General features: G+C 42.7%; 1 protein-coding gene across 1 annotated transcript; it reads left to right on the top strand.

Annotated features, from left to right (window-relative positions):
- Positions 1-11,479: 11,479 nt before the first annotated feature.
- LOC117509872 (natterin-2-like) lies at positions 11,480-16,546 on the top strand. The gene is made up of 3 exons (XM_034169502.1): positions 11,480-11,883; positions 12,374-12,434; positions 15,543-16,546. The coding sequence occupies exons 1-3, from the start codon at positions 11,860-11,862 to the stop codon at positions 16,544-16,546; spliced, it is 1,089 nt and encodes a 362-aa protein (XP_034025393.1). The 5' UTR covers positions 11,480-11,859.
- The last annotated feature ends 3,374 nt before the right edge of the window (positions 16,547-19,920 follow it).

The raw sequence follows: 19,920 nt of genomic DNA, 5'->3' as shown, positions 1-19,920 counted from the left end.
TGGACAAGACTAAGAGTCAAGCTTTCAAATGAATTAAAGCTCTGTCTGGGTTTTTGATTAATTAATAAGCTGGAATGGAAGATTGCTGCTAATCCTCTGCCTCGGCCCATGCTACGGGCATTCTGGCAGTTAGTTTGGCTCGGGGGAGTTGACTCATTTAAACTAACATATTCATCCTGCTGTAACCAGGTTTCTGTAAGGCAGAATAAATCAATATGTTGATCAATTATTATATAATTTACTAACAGGGACTTAGAAGAGAGAGACCTAATGTTTAATAGACCACATTTAACTGTTTTAGTCTGTGGTGCAGTTGAAGGTGCTATATTATTTTTTCTTTTTGAATTTTTATGCTTAAATAGATTGTGGCTGGTTATTGGTGGTCTGGGAGCAGGCACCGTCTCTACGGGGATGGGGTAATGAGGGGATGGCAGGGGGAGAGAAGCTGCAGAGAGGTGTGTAAGACTACAACTCTGCTTCCTGGTCCCAACGCTGGATAGTCACGGTTTGGAGGATTTAAGAAAATTGGCCAGATTTCTAGAAATGAGAGCTGCTCCATCCAAAGTGGGATGGATGCCGTCTCTCCTAACAAGACCAGGTTGTCCCCAGAAGCTTTGCCAATTATCTATGAAGCCCACCTCATTTTTTGGACACCACTCAGACAGCCAGCAATTCAAGGAGAACATGCAGCTAAACATGTCACTCCCGGTCCGATTGGGGAGGGGCCCAGAGAAAACTACAGAGTCCGACATTGTTTTTGCACAGTTACACACCGATTCAATGTCAATTTTAGTGACCTCCGATTGGCGTAACCGGGTGTCATTACTGCCGACGTGAATTACAATCTTACCAAATTTACGCTTAGCCTTAGCCAGCAGTTTCAAATTTCCTTCAATGTCACCTGCTCTGGCCCCCGGAAGACAATTGACTATGGTTGCTGGTGTTGCTAACTTCACATTTCTCAAAACAGAGTCGCCAATAACCAGAGTTTGATCCTCGGTGGGTGTGTCGTCGAGTGGGGAAAAACGGTTAGAAATGTGAACGGGTTGGCGGTGTACACGGGGCTTTTGTTTAGGACTACGCTTCCTCCTCACAGTCACCCAGTCGGCCTGCTTTCCCGGCTGCTCGGGATCTGCCAGAGGGAAACTAACGGCGGCTAAGCTACCTTGGTCCGCACCGACTACAGGGGCCTGGCTAGCTGTAGAATTTTCCACGGTGCGGAGCCGAGTCTCCAATTCGCCCAGCCTGGCCTCCAAAGCTACGAATAAGCTACAATTATTACAAGTACCATTACTGCTAAAGGAGGCCGAGGAATAACTAAACATTTCACACCCAGAGCAGAAAAGTGTAGGAGAGACAGGAGAAGCCGCCATGCTAAACCGGCTAAGAGCTAGTAGCTGCGCTAAGCTAGCGGATTCCTAAAAACACACAAAGTGAATAATGTGTAAATAATTTAGAGGTGATTCAGCAGAGGGAGTGCTTTAGTTAAGGCACGTGAAGATTACACTGTGAAACAAATCATTATCTAGTTAACTAGATCAATCTAACTGCGCAGATTAAACAGCTAACAGATACAGCAAAACACCGCTGTGCTCCGGAACAGGAAGTGATACAATACCGCAGTGAGAGCCAACCACCAGTAGAGGCAAGCAAGAGCTCCATCAGCACAAACCTACACTAACTTGGTGGTATTTCTCCATGAGATTACATCCATTATTTTACTGCACCCAGATAAATGTTAGCAGGGTCCTTTTTGAGCATCCCCAATAATTTTAAAAATTGTACCAATACAATCGTGCTATAACAATCACCCATATAATAAGTCCCACAAAAGTACATCAAAATTATGCCGATTGTAGATTTTGGTCTCCATCTATGTAGCCTGTATATTATATCCATTGAAGATATAATCTGGATTATTCCTTTGCCTAATGTGGATCCCTAAAATAATATTTATATGTTATACGAGGTCTATTAGAAAAGTATCTGACCTTATTATTTTTTTCAAAAACCATATGGATTTGAATCACGTGTGATTGCGTCAGACAAGCTTGAACCCTCGTGCGCATGCGTGAGTTTTTCCATGCCTGTCGGTTGCGTCATTCGCCTGTGAGCAGGCTTTGAGTGAGGAATGGTCCACCCCCTCGGCGGATTTTCATTGTCAGGAAATGGCGGAATGATTTGGGCTTTTTTTCCATCAGAATTTTTTCAGAAACTGTTAGAGACTGGCAGCTGGGAACCATTAGAAAAATTTATCTGGCTTTCGGTGAAAATTTTACGGGCTTCACAGAGAATAAGGACTGTTACTACAGCTTTAAGGACGGCTTTAAGGACGCTCGGCGCGCCGCGCTCCGTGCCGCCATTGAGAGCCACAAACCACGGGATCATTTCTAAACGGATGGCTCTGTGGAGCCGGACCGTCGTGTGCACTTTCTCTGGTTATCACAAGAGCTGGACATCAACCATTTTCCGGCAGATTTCACTTTTAACAAGAGATTTTGTCATGGAAAGCCGAGCGGAGGCTTCGCGTGTCACGACCAATTTGCTGATGGAGCGAGACAAAGGAACACCTCCATTTTGGTCTCACAGGACGGCATTGAGATGGCGTTCAGACAGCTGTCGGTGGTTCTTCCATCGAGTGATTATCTGAGAAATTGTGGATGTGCCTGGACATGCCAGAACATGTACCGTGAGGCTTCATCACGGCGTTGCTGTGCGGCATGCGGCCCCGCCGCGACGCGCGAAGCCTCCGCTCCTCTTTCCATGACAAAAACTCCTGTAACAGTGGAATGTGCCGTTCATTTCCAAACTGGACGCTGTGTTTTATCCGGGACGTCGTCTGACTAGCACAGGAATTGTGAAAAGACGTGGACATCAGCACTTTTTCGGCACATTGAGACAGACGTGCGGAGGAATTCCGCACTGTGTACCAGAAAGGATTGCAACTTATATCAGTGAGCAAAAGGCTGTGATGGTCTCATATGCTGGTGTTTTGGCTGATGAGTACGTATTGATTCATAAGTCTTTTTCACAAAATGTGACTTCAAACCTGAGTATTGGTTCCAGTGTGCCAAGAGAGGGGCACTTGGAAGGCTCTGGTCGGTCCAGTTGGGTGAAACAGGGGGATGTAAAAAACTCTGTTTTGCGTGATAGTGATCGGGTGTGTCCCTACTGTCATAAGCGTGGGCACATTAAAGCAGATTGTGCTCTGCTAAAGTCAAGGACGTCTCTTAAGCACAAAGGAGTAGGTTTAGCTGTGCCGGTGCGTAATGCTGTGGAACTTAAGGTGGAAAACATGAGTTCTGAACCGTGTGACCAGGGGCGGTCCTGGAGGCGGGTCGACCGGGCAGCCGCCCGGGGCGGCATCGCGGGGAGGGGGGGGGGCGGTTCGACCGTGCGGAAAAAAAAAAGGTCAAAAAAAAAAAAACGGGGTGGGGGGGTTGTCCTGACCGGGGGGGGGGTCTGTGGTTTCATTACGTTACGGCAGAGCGGCGCCCCCACCTTCCCGTCCCATGGCGGCTTTCCTCTCACTCATTCCCACAGCTTCACAGTGCTATAAACAGTAGCGAAGCAAAGACTGCCTCGAAACGAGACGAGTCATTGGATAAATGCTGGGCTTTGTCCCGCCCATCGGACGCTCAGCGTGTCTGGGGGTCTATGGGGCAGTGGGCTGGCCTTGGCCGGCCCAGACACTCAGCTTCTGCATGATGATTGGATGATCTGTCTGAGGCTGAATCCCTTTTTGATTGACAGCGAAATGAGCGAATCAGCGATCTTTTGGTATAAACATCCGTCGGAGCATTTTCATTCTTTTCTGAGTTGAACCGGAGACTTTCCTAATCCTCTTAGCAGCATTTTCTTTGTTAAAAACGACTAGCAACAAATCGGGCTTCTATTTTGGTGTTTGTTTTTTTTTTAAGCTGCTTGTGTTTGGAGACTGACTTCTGTCACTCTTTCTGACTTCTATCGCAGTTTCTGTCCCTACCGAGCAGCGGGTGCTGCTGAGCTCCTCCACCGTCACAAAGCACTCATAGGCGGACAAACTTAACACTAGCCTCGCGCCAGTCCCAGCTAGTGAGCTAGCTTGGTAGCAAGTTGCACCTAATGGTAGACAATTTGAATGTTGTGGACCGGATTTTGGCGAAGCCATTTGATAGTCTTCCTTACGAAGAAGCCATGGCTGCTGTCATGGCTTCAGCCCTCAATGGTTTGCAGGCCAAAGTTAAAGCAATAGCCCCCAGTGCAATGTTTGTGTATTGCTATGCACACAGACTGAACCTGGTTCTGTCTCAGGGGGCTAAATGCTTATCTGAGTGCAGAATATTTTTTGCATCACTCTCTGGGTTTGCCACATTTTTCTCAAAATCCACAAAGAGGATGTCTTTTCTTGAGTCTGCAGGCTGCTCAAGGTTGCCCAGAAATGCTCCTACTCGATGGAATTTCACATCACGGATAGTGAGCACTGGGGCAAACAATTATGATGCCCTCCTGCAAACTTTTGAGACAATCATTGCAGATAAGTCCATGGATGATGACACATTAGACTGTGCCAATTTCTTTGTGTTTGTTATTGCAGTAGTCATTAAAACTGGAAATTTGTTCTTGAAAATAGCTGTTGTGAGTTAATTTGTGGGATTGTGGGTGTTCTGGACGAAGTTAGTGTTTTCATGGGAGGTGGGGTGGAGGTGGTGGCCATGTTAGTGTGCGCGGGGCGGCGCACGCAGGGGGTTTCGCCCGGGGAGTAAATCACTCTAGGACCGCCACTGCGTGTGACTTGTACTTGCGTTTCATTCATGAGGGGTTTGTCTCATTGATGGGTGATGACAAAAAGGTGCGTGTCAAAATTTTGCGTGACACAGGGGCGTTTGACTTGTTTATCCGAGCTGATGTGTTGCAGCTGTCTGGGGAGTCAGAGACAGGCACGCGGGTTCCAGTTCGTTTGTATGGGTCTTAACGTGCACTTTGTGCCTTGTCACTTGACTGTGTGTTTTTCTGTATCTGTTAGCTGTTTAATCTGCGCAGTTAGATTGATCTAGTTATCTAGATTACGATTTGTTTCCCAGCGTAATCTTTACGTGCCTTAACTAAAGCACTCCTTCTGCTGAATCACCTCTAAATTATTTACACATTATTCACTTTGTGTGTTTTTAGGAATCCGCTAGCTTAGCGTAGCTACTAGCTCTTAGCTGGTTTAGCATGGCGGCTTCTCCTGTCTCTCCCGCACTTTTCTGCTCTGGGTGTGAAATGTTTAGTTATTCCTCAGCCTCCTTTAGCAGTAACGGTACTTGTAATAAGTGTAGCTTATTCGTAGCTTTGGAGGCCAGTCTGGGCGAATTGGAGACTCGGCGCCGCACCGTGGAAAATTCTACAGCTAGCCAGGCCCCTGTAGTCGGTGCGGACCAAGGTAGCTTAGCCGCCGTTAGTTACCCCCTGGCAGATCCCGAGCAGCCGGGAAAGCAGGCTGACTGGGTGACTGTGAGGAGGAAGCGTAGCCCTAAACAGAAGCCCCATGTACACTGCCAACCCGTTCACATCTCTAACCATTTTTCCCCACTCGACGACACACCCGCCGAGGATCAAACTCTGGTTATTGGCGACTCTGTTTTGCGAAATGTGAAGTTAGCGACACCAGCAACCATAGTCAATTGTCTTCCGGGGGCCAGAGCAGGCGACATTGAAGGAAATTTGAAACTGCTGGCTAAGGCTAAGCGTAAATTTGGTAAGATTGTAATTCACGTCGGCAGTAATGACACCCGGTTACGCCAATCGGAGGTCACTAAAATTAACATTAAATCGGTGTGTAACTTTGCAAAAACAATGTCGGACTCTGTAGTTTTCTCTGGGCCCCTCCCCAATCAGACCGGGAGTGACATGTATAGCCGCATGTTCTCCTTGAATTGCTGGCTGTCTGAGTGGTGTCCAAAAAATGAGGTGGGCTTCATAGATAATTGGCAAAGCTTCTGGGGAAAACCTGGTCTTGTTAGGAGAGACGGCATCCATCCCACTTTGGATGGAGCAGCTCTCATTTCTAGAAATCTGGCCAATTTTCTTAAATCCTCCAAACCGTGACTATCCAGGGTTGGGACCAGGAAGCAGAGTTGTAGTCTTACACACCTCTCTGCAGCTTCTCTCCCCCTGCCATCCCCTCATTACCCCATCCCTGTAGAGACGGTGCCTGCTCCCAGACCACCAACAACCAGCAAAAATCTATTTAAGCATAAAAATTCAAAAATAAAAAATAATATAGCACCTTCAACTGCACCACAGACTAAAACAGTTAAATGTGGTCTATTAAACATTAGGTCTCTCTCTTCTAAGTCCCTGTTGGTAAATGATATAATAATTGATCAACATATTGATTTATTCTGCCTTACAGAAACCTGGTTACAGCAGGATGAATATGTTAGTTTAAATGAGTCAACACCCCCGAGTCACACTAACTGTCAGAACGCTCGTAGCACGGGCCGAGGCGGAGGATTAGCAGCAATCTTCCATTCCAGCTTATTAATTAATCAAAAACCCAGACTGAGCTTTAATTCATTTGAAAGCTTGACTCTTAGTCTTGTCCATCCAAATTGGAAGTCCCAAAAACCAGTTTTATTTGTTATTATCTATCGTCCACCTGGTCGTTACTGTGAGTTTCTCTGTGAATTTTCAGACCTTTTGTCTGACTTAGTGCTTAGCTCAGATAAGATAATTATAGTGGGCGATTTTAACATCCACACAGATGCTGAGAATGACAGCCTCAACACTGCATTTAATCTATTATTAGACTCTATTGGCTTTGCTCAAAATGTAAATGAGTCCACCCACCACTTTAATCATATCTTAGATCTTGTTCTGACTTATGGTATGGAAATAGAAGACTTAACAGTATTCCCTGAAAACTCCCTTCTGTCTGATCATTTCTTAATAACATTTACATTTACTCTGATGGACTACCCAGCAGTGGGGAATAAGTTTCATTACACTAGAAGTCTTTCAGAAAGCGCTGTAACTAGGTTTAAGGATATGATTCCTTCTTTATGTTCTCTAATGCCATTTAACAACACAGTGCAGACAGCTACCTAAACTCTGTAAGTGAGATAGAGTATCTTGTCAATAGTTTTACATCCTCATTGAAGACAACTTTGGATGCTGTAGCTCCTCTGAAAAAGAGAGCTTTAAATTAGAAGTGCCTGACTCCGTGGTATAACTCACAAACTCGTAGCTTAAAGCAGATAACCCGTAAGTTGGAGAGGAAATGGCGTCTCACTAATTTAGAAGATCTTCACTTAGCCTGGAAAAAGAGTCTGTTGCTCTATAAAAAAAGCCCTCCGTAAAGCTAGGACATCTTTCTACTCATCACTAATTGAAGAAAATAAGAACAACCCCAGGTTTCTTTTCAGCACTGTAGCCAGGCTGACAAAGAGTCAGAGCTCTATTGAGCTGAGTATTCCATTAACTTTAACTAGTAATGACTTCATGACTTTCTTTGCTAACAAAATTTTAACTATTAGAGAAAAAATTACTCATAACCATCCCAAAGATGTATCGTTATCTTTGGCTGCTTTCAGTGATGCCGGTATTTGGTTAGACTCTTTCTCTCCGATTGTTCTGTCTGAGTTATTTTCATTAGTTACTTCATCCAAACCATCAACATGTTTATTAGACCCCATTCCTACCAGGCTGCTCAAGGAAGCCCTACCATTATTTAATGCTTCGATCTTAAATATGATCAATCTATCTTTGTTAGTTGGCTATGTACCACAGGCTTTTAAGGTGGCAGTAATTAAACCATTACTTAAAAAGCCATCACTTGACCCAGCTATCTTAGCTAATTATAGGCCAATCTCCAACCTTCCTTTTCTCTCAAAAATTCTTGAAAGGGTAGTTGTAAAACAGCTAACTGATCATCTGCAGAGGAATGGTCTATTTGAAGAGTTTCAGTCAGGTTTTAGAATTCATCATAGTACAGAAACAGCATTAGTGAAGGTTACAAATGATCTTCTTATGGCCTCGGACAGTGGACTCATCTCTGTGCTTGTTCTGTTAGACCTCAGTGCTGCTTTTGATACTGTTGACCATAAAATTTTATTACAGAGATTAGAGCATGCCATAGGTATTAAAGGCACTGCGCTGCGGTGGTTTGAATCATATTTGTCTAATAGATTACAATTTGTTCATGTAAATGGGGAATCTTCTTCACAGACTAAAGTTAATTATGGAGTTCCACAAGGTTCTGTGCTAGGACCAATTTTATTCACTTTATACATGCTTCCCTTAGGCAGTATTATTATTAGGCAGCATTACCCTGACCTCTAGTAATACTGTGAGAAATCTTGGAGTCATTTTGGAGTCATAGATGTAGACTGCTGGGGGGTTCCCATGATGCACTGAGTTTTTCTTTCTCTTTTTGCTCTGTATGCACCACTCTGCATTTAATCATTAGTAATTGATCTCTGCTGTCTTCCACAGCATGTCCTTTTCCTGATTCTCTCCCCTCAGCCCCAACCAGTCCCAGCAGTCATTTTTGATCAGGATATGTCATTCAAAGCGCATATTAAACAAATATGTAGGACTGCTTTTTTGCATTTACGCAATATCTCTAAAATTAGAAAGGTCTTGTCTCAGAGTGATGCTGAAAAACTAATTCATGCATTTATTTCCTCTAGGCTGGACTATTGTAATTCATTATTATCAGGTTGTCCTAAAAGTTCCCTAAAAAGCCTTCAGTTAATTCAAAATGCTGCAGCTAGAGTACTAACGGGGACTAGAAGGAGAGAGCATATCTCACCCATATTGGCCTCTCTTCATTGGCTTCCTGTTAATTCTAGAATAGAATTTAAAATTCTTCTTCTGTTGTGTGGGCCGCTGAAGAGGAGGTACTGCTGGCCCACCACCACCAGAGGGCGCCCTGCCTGGAGTGCGGGCTCCAGGCACCGGAGGGCGCTGCCGCCTCACAGAAGCAGCCAGGGTGACAGCTGTCACCCATCACCTGAGACAGCTGATTCCAATCAACAGGGAGGTATATCAGCAGGATGGCATCTCCACCTCATTGCCGAGATATCGCCCTATCAAAGAGGTAACAATCTCCGCCCAAACGTGCTATTAATTACAGTTGTAATTCTTGTTGATTGTTTGTAGGATAGCTGACTACTGGACAACTCTTGGATAAGTACTCACCTTCCTACATTCCTTTATTGTTGTTGACGAGAGGTGGAGGTGGAATCTCCACCCTCCGTGTTGCTGGGTGCAGCCGCACCCACACCTGACTGTTTCTGTTCCTTGCCAGCAGTACCGGATCCGACGAGCGGAGGCAGTGGCCACCTGGGAGTTCGGGACTTGGCGGCTCCAATATTCCCGGGGTTCGGTGGCAGAGGAAATCGGGTTGGTTCCGGTTCGACTTGGACAGACGTCTCCTATCGTCGAGCCTGCCCACACGACACCGTTGTAATTGAACTCAATTTCAATATTGTAATCGGCTGTGTTTGTTGTGCCTGTTTCACAACAGTAAAAACAGTGTTATTTGACTCCTCCATTGTCCGTTCATTTGCGCCCCCTGTTGTGGGTCCGTGTTCCAACACTTTCACAACATCTTCTTACTTATAAGGTTTTGAATAATCAGGTCCCATCTTATCTTAGGGACCTCGTAGTACCATATCACCCCAATAGAGCGCTTCGCTCTCAGACTGCAGGCTTACTTGTAGTTCCTAGGGTTTGTAAGAGTAGAATGGGAGGCAGAGCCTTCAGCTTTCAGGCTCCTCTCCTGTGGAACCAGCTCCCAATTCAGATCAGGGAGACAGACACCCTCTCTACTTTTAAGATTAGACTTAAAACTTTCCTTTTTGCTAAAGCTTATAGTTAGGGCTGGATCAGGTGACCCTGAACCATCCCTTAGTTATGCTGCTATAGACGTAGACTGCTGGGGGGTTCCCACAATGCACTGTTTCTTTCTCTTTTGCTCTGTATGCACCACTCTGCATTTAATCATTAGTGATCGATCTCTGCTCCCCTCCACAGCATGTGTTTTTCCTGGTTCTCTCCCTCAGCCCCAACCAGTCCCAGCAGAAGACTGCCCCTCCCTGAGCCTGGTTCTGCTGGAGGTTTCTTCCTGTTAAAAGGGAGTTTTTCCTTCCCACTGTAGCCAAGTGCTTGCTCACAGGGGGTCGTTTTGACCGTTGGGGTTTTACATAATTATTGTATGGCCTTGCCTTACAATATAAAGCGCCTTGGGGCAACTGTTTGTTGTGATTTGGTGCTATATAAAAAAATTGATTGATTGATTGATTGTTCAGCGGGGATGCAGTTTTGGCTCTTCGTCCTGCATTGCCAGTGGAAGGTGTCTCTGTTATCTTGGGTAATGGTTTGGCTGGTGCGCATTTGTGGAAGGACGTTGCTGGGTCAGCTGTGCAGAAGGAGGAGGAGTCAGTTCCTTGCTTGCTTCCTCAGATTGATGAGTGCAGTAAACGGTTCCCTCAGGTGTTCACTGCGTGTGTGGTTACTCGGGCTATGACACGGAATGAGGTCACGAAGGGGAAATGTGGAAAAAATGTTCATGTACCTCTGTCTGATTTTCCTGTGTCTTTGTCTCACAGTGAGCTGGTGGTGGAACAACATGCTGACGTGTCTTTAAAAGGCCTTTTGGATCAGGTGCGCCGAGCGAGTGATATTCTGGATTGCGTGTGTGGGTACTTTCTTCAGGATTCACTGTTGCCCCAATGGTTGCCCCATGTGGGTATTGTCGGTGATCCTGTGTTTCAAATCGTGGTGTCCGATAAATTTTGCGCTGCTGTGCTAAAAGTTGCACATGATGAGTCTGGACATTCCAGGGTGACTAAAATGTATGACCGGGTCCTGAGACATTCTTTTTGGCCGCGTCTACAAAAGGACATTTCTGTATACATTAAAACATGTCATGTGTGCCAGCTTACTGCTAAGCCTAATCAAGTGTTGAAGCCAGTTCCATTGAGTCCAATTGCTGTTGCATCTGAACCATTTGAGCATTTGATAATTGATTGTGTTGGGCCGTTGCCTTGGTCAAGGTCTGGGCCATCATATTTGCTCACAGCGATGTGTCAAGCTACACGGTATCCGGCAGCTTATCCATTGCAAGGGCAGTGGTGCGAGCGCTTACTCAATTTATTTCTGTGGTTGGCATTCTGAAAGTCATACAGTCGGATCAGGGTAGTAACTTTACATCTCATTTGTTTGATAAGGTCTTGAAGCAGCTCAGAGTGTGGCATATCAAAGCGACGGTTTTCCATCCTGAGTCGCAAGGCGCTTTGGAATGTTTCCACCAGTCGTTGAAGTCGCTGTTGCGTGCTTACTGTACTGAGGAAGCTTCTGTGATTTGAAGCGAAACGTCCTCGCTTCAAGCAACCCAGTTGGGGAGATTTCAATCGAGGAGCCTTTAGTGAAACCACTGACCACCTGCAGGGAATGGTCACACAGTTACTTTTGGGACAAACAGTTTTGGTCCTTAAGGAATCTCTCAAATTGGTAAAGACTGACGATTCTCTTGGGAAAGTTCATCCCTCAGCATTATGAAGTCACATGTTAACATTTGATCTTAATAAGTCAATATTACCAAACGCTGGTGGTGGCGGCTGCTTTTTTACCTGCTGGCGGTTAGATGAGGACAGCATCAGTGGAAGTGGAAACTCGTGATCTGAACATCCAAGTGTACAGCTGGCTGAATTTGATTGGATGACAGAGTGTGGGACACAGTCCGTGAATGTGTGAAGAACTGAGCAACATGAATGGTGCACATCAGCCAATAAAATGACAACTTAAACAATCCAAACAAACGCTTCTCTTTCTTATTGGCTCCAGCAGGAAGCAGAAACAGCATATAAACCACGACACCACCGAGGGTGTATGAGGTCAGGTGCACCCGCAAAGGTGAGTACTTCACTTTCACCCAACATTTAATGCACTCAATTATCAGATAAAAAGACTACGTTGAAGACAACTTTCAAAAAAAGTACTGTTGTAAAACGAACTATAACTCATATAGTTAAGAGTAGATGCGTTTATATTCTATTATTCCAGCATTATTAGTTCAACTGGAAATCAGCAACAAGGACCCATATCTAAAAATGTTGAAAGGTGAGCTGCTGAAAAATCTACCAGGAGGTCATGGAAGAGGTGACTGAGGATCAGGTGGAAAACAAACTGTGCAACAATTAAATTGCTGCGGGTTCGATTCCTGTTTCTCTGTTAAAATGCACTTGAGTCCAGAGCCTCACTTTGTACTGATGTGGCTGAATTTCAGACACAGTAATTTTTTAATGAATAAGCTGCTTTGCTGAAAAACAGCTGTAAAACTGTTTTAATGTGATAAGCTGGAAATAAAAAATTATTATTTGTTTTTGTCCTGTTGAATTTTCAGATGAATCCATCAGTGCTGCTCGTGACTCTGCTGCTTCTGTCCTGGACCAGTGCAGAGAAAGGTAAAGATAAACAGATGTTCTCAGCGCAGAGAACCTGTAAAGTATGAAGTGGTGTTTGATTTGATTTACCATCATTAATAATTCTTCATCGGGTTCAAAGTTGGTATCTTTCATAATCCCATTCACCATATTATATTTGGACTTAAATTATTGTTAAGAAGGGGCAAGGCAGCACCAACCACTGAGCACAGATTGTGCTGACATGATGAGCACTTTAACTGCCTTTGCTGTAACTGGTGTGTCTTCACACCAATGAATGAACGTCAGAATGGTGCATGTCCAGTAATAAAAAAGGAAAAGCAAGCCAGCCCCTCAGAGCACCCTCTGGAGATGGGTCCTGCCAGTCCGACTAGATTTATTATCCCATGTGAAAAAGGTCATACTTTTATCAATTGTATGAATTATTATTTTTTTTTTCAATTTGGATGGGGAAGTTTTGGAAGCGATCTATGAACTTGATTAAAGCTGACATGCTCCAAAAAGATAGTGGTGAGGAGGCCCATTGGTTCATATGTTCACACTTATTGAGAAGCGCAGTGAAGGTAGTTTAGAGGGAGAGAGTGACCTCGATACCCACATATCTCTAGTTAAATTAAGTTTTTCAAAGGGAGAAGTGACTCAAAACAAGTTCCTCTGCTTTCAAAATTTAGGAGGAAAAGTTCACATCTCTGCAAGTCTAATTTCTATCCAGATATTTGTCCAAATTGATTCAGTATAGAATACATGGAAGTGATAAAGCAGGATTTTTAAATTTTTTATTTTCATTTATATAGCTCCAAATCACAACAGAGTTGACTCAAGGCACTTCACACAGGTAAGATCTAACCTTACTAACCCCCAGAGCAACAGTGGTAAGGAAAAACTCCCTCTGAGGAAGTAACCTCAAGCAGACCAGACTCAAAGGGGTGACCCTCTGCTTGGGCCATGCAACAAACATAAATTACAGAACAATTCACAGAACAATTCACGGACGAATATACAAGAAAAGCTATTGGCGCACAGAACAGGAGGGTCACCAACACGAATACAACTCCCATCTCTGGATGGAGCTGCACCTTAAACAGAGAAAAAACAGAATCAGGCATCAGAAAGACAAAAAATGCTATATAATTTGCCAGCATTAAACAACAAGAAAAACAGAGAAATATTAAGGTGATCGCCGGCCACTAGCCCTAAACTTCACTAAAAGACCCAGAATTTAGGTAAAGTTGAGGCCGCGGCCCGCTGCAATTACTAATAAATGAATTAAAAGAGTAAAAAGCGTAAAACAAAACTGTACCAGTATGCTAGCCATATGAAAGGGAAAATAAGTGCGTCTTAAGTCTGGACTTGAAAGTCTCCACAGAATCTGACTGCTTTATTGATGCAGGGAGATCATTCCACAGAACAGGGGCACGATAGGGGCAGGATCTGATACACACAGAAGCAGATCCTCGGTATAATGACAGACTTTAATTTCAAGCTCTTCATTTCAGTTCTAATGCTGGATGGAGAAAAACACACTACACCTCTTAGGAGATCTTTTATAACTTGACCCTTCATGCCCATGTTTCCAATCATCATATTTACAGCGAATGTACAGTAAACATTAATCAGTCATCAATCCCTGATTAATTATCTTGCTGATAATTGTATTCATTCACCCAACTGTCCAGCAGACTGAGACGAATAAAAAATATATCAGCCCAGGATTATTTCTTTTTCTGTGGTTTTTTTGGTGTCCTTTTCCTTCTTGAATACCTGTTATACCAACATTGTACCTCCTGGACTCAGAGTGAAATTAGTAACGTTCATTTTTAATTGTTCATTATCCTTCATATGGTTCCAATTTCTGGATTGTAATCCAGTTATTCCACCCAAAAATAAAACATTCACTGACATGTCCATGCCCTGAATTGTCTGTTCATGTTCGGCAAAGTAGTGTGGTTAGAAGAAATGTGAACTGTCAGGTTTGTAATAATATGCTCTCCCATGCCAGAAAGTAAATTTTGTAAATCTGCCAGAGATAGTGCAGAGTGATCTCCTCCACCACGTGTTCAGTCACTGTTCACTAAAAAAAGTCAGATTCCACGTCATCATTCAAAAAGTACTTTCATTATTTAATTATCAAATATACACTATGGTTATCCTGCGGGGGAAGAATAAAAAAACATGATATGCATTAAAAAAAACAGATTTATAATGTCGTATTTACAAGTGTGTCATTTAATGTTTCTTTCACAATATAGTGGAATGTGAAATTGAAATGCTTGTAGAATAGCATTTCAAAGCATCATGATACATATTGTATTGGTGCGAAGTGCATCATCACAGCCCTAATTATTTCTGCTGCATTTCAACATTGTATTGGGACTGTCTTACTTTTGGAGCCAGCCTCAAGTGAACATTGTAGGAACTGCAGGTTTTGGCACAGTTGTGTTGGCTTCATTTTTCAGCACCAGAAGTTGTGGTTCAGACAGAGTTCCACTGTTGAACTGCACAAGATTCTTGGCACTTTTCCACAAAAGAGAGGAAAAAAATGCTGCTAAACACTGATTTTAGGCATTTTATTTTTGTTCATTCACTTTCAACCCAAAATGTGGAAACGTTTTCATGATTGTAGAGAAGCTTGAATCTTCGACTGGACTAGGTTGCCTGTTGCAGATTCAAGCTTCTCTACGATGGAAACCACCTGGACAACTGAGAGCTTTCACAGAAACATGTTTTCTTGATACATATTGTTGGTATGAATATGTGTTTTGTTTGTTTGGGATAATGCACATTACTCACAACAAACATGACAACACTGTCATGATAAACGCAGAGAAGGATTAGTCAGAACATGAAGAGAATCCTGCTGATGATCTGTGCTGGAGTTAGCTGAGCAGGATTAAATCAGGTTGCTGCGCCTTGGCAGAGGAACACACTCGGGATACTGGATCATTCTGATCTTCCTCACCTTTGGTGAAGGTCTGACGTCAGACTGTAGCTTGAAGGGAATCTTTTCTCTCATATTAACCATTTATCATTTTTCTGGTGAGCAAAATTTACAAAATTTTGTCTTTTTTGTCAGTGCGGATGAAGAGATTTAATGTAGTTCTGTGTGTCTGTGTATCTTTCTCTCCAAAGACCTTAAAGTAAGGGTGGCTCGATCCAGCAACAATGAGACCAACCTACACTGGGTGAAATGTGAAGGATCTGTGCCTGATGGAGCTGTTTCAATTCGAAACACTTACGTGAGTCCGGCTCGCACAGAGTATGTCTGCAAATCTGCTTGCCAAGCTGGTTACTACAGCACCAAGGATTCAAAGTGCCACTACCCCTATGGATCACGAGAAATGTCATCCTCTAGCAACTGCTATATCCTGGTGAACAGAGATAACTTTGAGCTTCTGGAGTGGAAGGACGGTTACGGTGGTTCAGTGCCAGCCAACGCAGTCAGTACATGTGGTAGGAATAAGATATTTGTAGGGAAGAGTGCGTACGGTCTCGGGAAAATAGATCCTTCTAACCGCTGCTTGTATTATGGTTGGAAGGGTGCAGAGACCTGGACCAAGTGGTACCAGGCTCTGACTGTGAATAAAAACGTTACTGAACAGACCATGAAAGATGTGAAATTCCAGACTGAAGGGGTTTCTGTCACTGTGGGTAAACCAGAAGTTATGCGCAGTTCTACCATCAAAAACCAGCACTGTCTCCAAGTTAAAGATGCAGTTACCCTCACCAAAGACATTACAACAGAGGAAAGGTGGGATGTCATTAATTCAGTAACATTTGATGTCAAAACTACTGTCACAGCTGGATTTCCTGACATTGCCTCTGGAACACTTGAGATTGGCACGGAGGCAACGTGGGTGTTTACTAATGGAACCAGTCAGACTGATACTCAGTCGTACTCTATTTCTGTGCCAGTGCCAGTTCCACCAAAACAGTCCTGTACTGTCAGTATGCTTGCGCAGGTAAACAAAGCAGACATCCCTTTCACAGCAACCTTGATCCGCACCTACCGAGGTGGCAAGAAAACACAGACAAAAGCCAAAGGGGTCTTTAGGATGACCCAGGTAGTAGAAATCCAAGATAACATAGAACAATGTACCATCATAGGTGACGTGAAAGATTGTCCAAAGGCTTAAAAATAATAAAATTGAAAAAGCCTGTTAAAGTAACTGGAAAATTAAAGGAAAATATCTCCTGTCTTTGTTTCAGCAAAATGCAGATGTGGCAACTTATTCTGACTTCTTATAAAAGCACACATACAGTTACATTCTTACATTTCCTCACTGCAGGCTGTCGAAAAATCAACTTTTGACATATTGCCTCAAATAGCACATTATCGAGTGAGAAAATGTTGTTTTGACTCTACATTGAAGAAAAATATGAAAATGTTATGTTCACTTGTGGTTGGAAATTAATAAAGTCTGATGTGGTTTGTCAAATACAAATGTTTTACTGCTACTAAATGATTAAATTATTCACATTCTGATGGTTTGGTTCAATAAGATGTTGCTTCTTATCGTGATCATTTTAATTGAATTGAAGTGTTTTAACAATATGGAAAGTGTTTAAAATGATGTATCTCAGTATGAATTAAAATATTTGTATTTTAATGTCAGAATAGAGATTCTGAAATGATCCTTCAAATGTTTTGAACGAAGACATTTCGACTGTCGTCTTTTGAAGACACAGTAAAATTTCAATGAATTTGTTTGAACATTGCTTTGATTTGATGATGTAAGAAGCTTTGCAATGAGAACGATGATGTCAGAGTGTACTGATGATGCTTAGCCAATAAGAAACCAACACGTGTGTCTCCATCTTTGGAAATCACAAACTTAAAAGCCGGGGGCGGGGCTTCACTTTTTGCTCTTTCTTCTCTGTCGGCCTTCTATGTTGTGAGAGATTATGATGAGTCTGTTTGTATAACTGACTCCTTCTCTTGAATAAAACATTTAAACATCTGAAAGACTTTTTTGATTTCTTTTGTAAAATTTGACACCTTGAACCATTTCCAGACTTTAGACGGGTCCCAGATCCACAGTTTGAATGAATGAATGAATGAATTTATTTGGCGCACACAGGTCCAGAAAAACAATACTTACAAAAAAGAAAAAAGAAAATAGTCCAATAGTCTCATGGGGAGAACAAGCAGAACAGTTTAACTGATACTGACATTAACCAGGTGAAAGATGTGTCTCAAAAATCATCCATCCATCCATTTTCTTTACCTGCTTACTCCAGTTAAGGGTCATGGCGGGCTGGAGCCTATCCCAGGAGTCATAGGGAGTGAATCAGAGTACCCTCTGGACAGGATGCAAGTCTGTCGTAGGTCCACATATCAACAAACAAACACATTCACACCGCACAAACACCTATGGACAATTTAAAGTTTCCAATCCATCTAACCTGCATGTCGTTGGAGCCACCGTGCTGCCCACACAAACACGGAGAGAATGTGCAAACTCCACACAGAAAGGCCATAGGTGGGAATTGATCCCATGACCTTTTTATTGTGAGACAACAGTGCACTGTTTTAATAATTTTCATAATTATTAAACCAACAAAGCCACTGTTGCCCACCTCAATAACAATAATAATCACATTTTTATGAAGCATTTTCAAGAAATCATTTAAAGTACTTTCCAATATACTTTTAAAAATATAAAAAGTGGCATGAAAACATAAAAAAAAAAACAAAGTAAATGCAAAATTTAGTTTAAAGGAAACATCAAGAAAGCGGATAAACAAAACAGTAAATAAAAAAAATAAAAATTCCACTTAGACAATAAACAGTCAGTTCTAATAACATATTTTCTGGAGTACAGGTTGCACTGGAGTACAAGTGGTATTCTTATCCCATTACATTTGTGCCCTAAATCGGATTGAGTTTTACTGGTGATGCATTAGCAGAGCAGATAAAACGGCTATTTGTGACCATAAAATCCAGCATTAATGTCTGCAGATCATCAGACACAACAGTGTTATTCTCTAATTTACCACTTCTTGAAAGCAGAAGCAAAATGAATATTATCACAGCATTATTTATTTATGGCACACACACAGTGTGTGCCATAAATATTTTGAATATATATTTTTGAAGCAATATGTCAAAAACATTAGGAATCTACAGCAGGCCACGGAGCAGGTGATTAGAGACCCTGCAAGGCTTATGACAAATGTGGGTGTGGAATCCATTAGCTTAGCAGGGAAATTAGTGCAGAAAATCCACTATGGTGATAGTGCAGTTTATCTGCCAGGGAGGGAATTTCAACAACTTGAGACTGTGGCCTGCTCACGTAGACGTGTCCATAAAAATCATAGAGGGATATGCTTTGCAAACTTAATACCCATTACTATATTGGATCATGTTGAAACTGAGGATGGCCCAATGGTTGTTCCAGCAATATCAAAGATTTCATGTCTGCTACCTACAATGCGTGTGGAATGTCTCAAACCTAAACCTACTTCTAGGCATCTTATATATGCCACTCTGGAACCACCCCTAAACCCAAACAGCTCAACTGTCAACCCCACTGAGGTCCTTGGCCTGGGTCTCATTAACATAAGATCACTGTCCTCAAAATCATTGTTGATTAATGATTTAATTATTGATCATCACTTAGATATGATTGGGTTATGTGAAACCTGGCTTAAACCTACAGCTGTCCTCCCCTTAAATGATGCCTGCCCACCAGCATATACATTTAGTCACGTCCCTCATGATATGAAGCAAGGTGGGGGTGTAGCTCTTATTTATAAATCTAGGTTTAGCTTATTAGCGGTTGGGGGTCACAAATATAACTCGTTTGAGCATCTGATTCTCCACTCCGCTCAGGATATTATGCATTGCCAAGGTCAGAAGAATAAAAATCAGCCGTATTACTTTGTCACTGTATATAGGCCTCCTGGCCCATATTCTGAATTCTTAGATGAATTTGGTGCATTCATTTCTAACTTGTCAACGAGAGAAGATAACATTCTGATCATTGGTGACTTTAACGTTCATATAAATAAGCCTTCTGATCCCCTCTGCAAATCATTTATGGAAATTGTGGATGCATTAGGATTTCGGCAATGCATTCAGGATTCGACGTACATTAGTGGAAATACCCTGGATCTGGTTCTCGCATGTGGTATTGCTGGCACGAATATTGACATCATGCCTCTTACATCAGTGGTCTCTGATCACTCACTTATTAAGTTCACAGTTTCACTGCCATGTTTAGTGGAACAACAACCTTATTTATCATTACGGCGATGCATCAACTCCTCAACTAAGACTGAACTAGAAGCTAGATTGCCTGAGTCTTAGCCTCACTTCTGACAAATACTCAGTCAGTAGACAGACTTGCGGATAGTTTAAACTCAGTGCTCAAAACTACACTCGATATGATTGCACCACCTGTGTTGAAACCGCGCCCCCCCAAATCGCAGTCACCTTGGTTCAATGATTACCTGCGTGACCTCAAGCATAAAGCAAGAGGTCTAGAACAGAAATGGCGTTGTTCAA

The sequence above is a fragment of the Thalassophryne amazonica genome, chromosome 5 (assembly GCF_902500255.1).
Source record: "Thalassophryne amazonica chromosome 5, fThaAma1.1, whole genome shotgun sequence".
Taxonomy (NCBI): domain Eukaryota; kingdom Metazoa; phylum Chordata; class Actinopteri; order Batrachoidiformes; family Batrachoididae; genus Thalassophryne; species Thalassophryne amazonica.
Note: the sequence above shows the minus strand (reverse complement) of the source record. Positions and strands in the feature narration are given on the sequence as shown.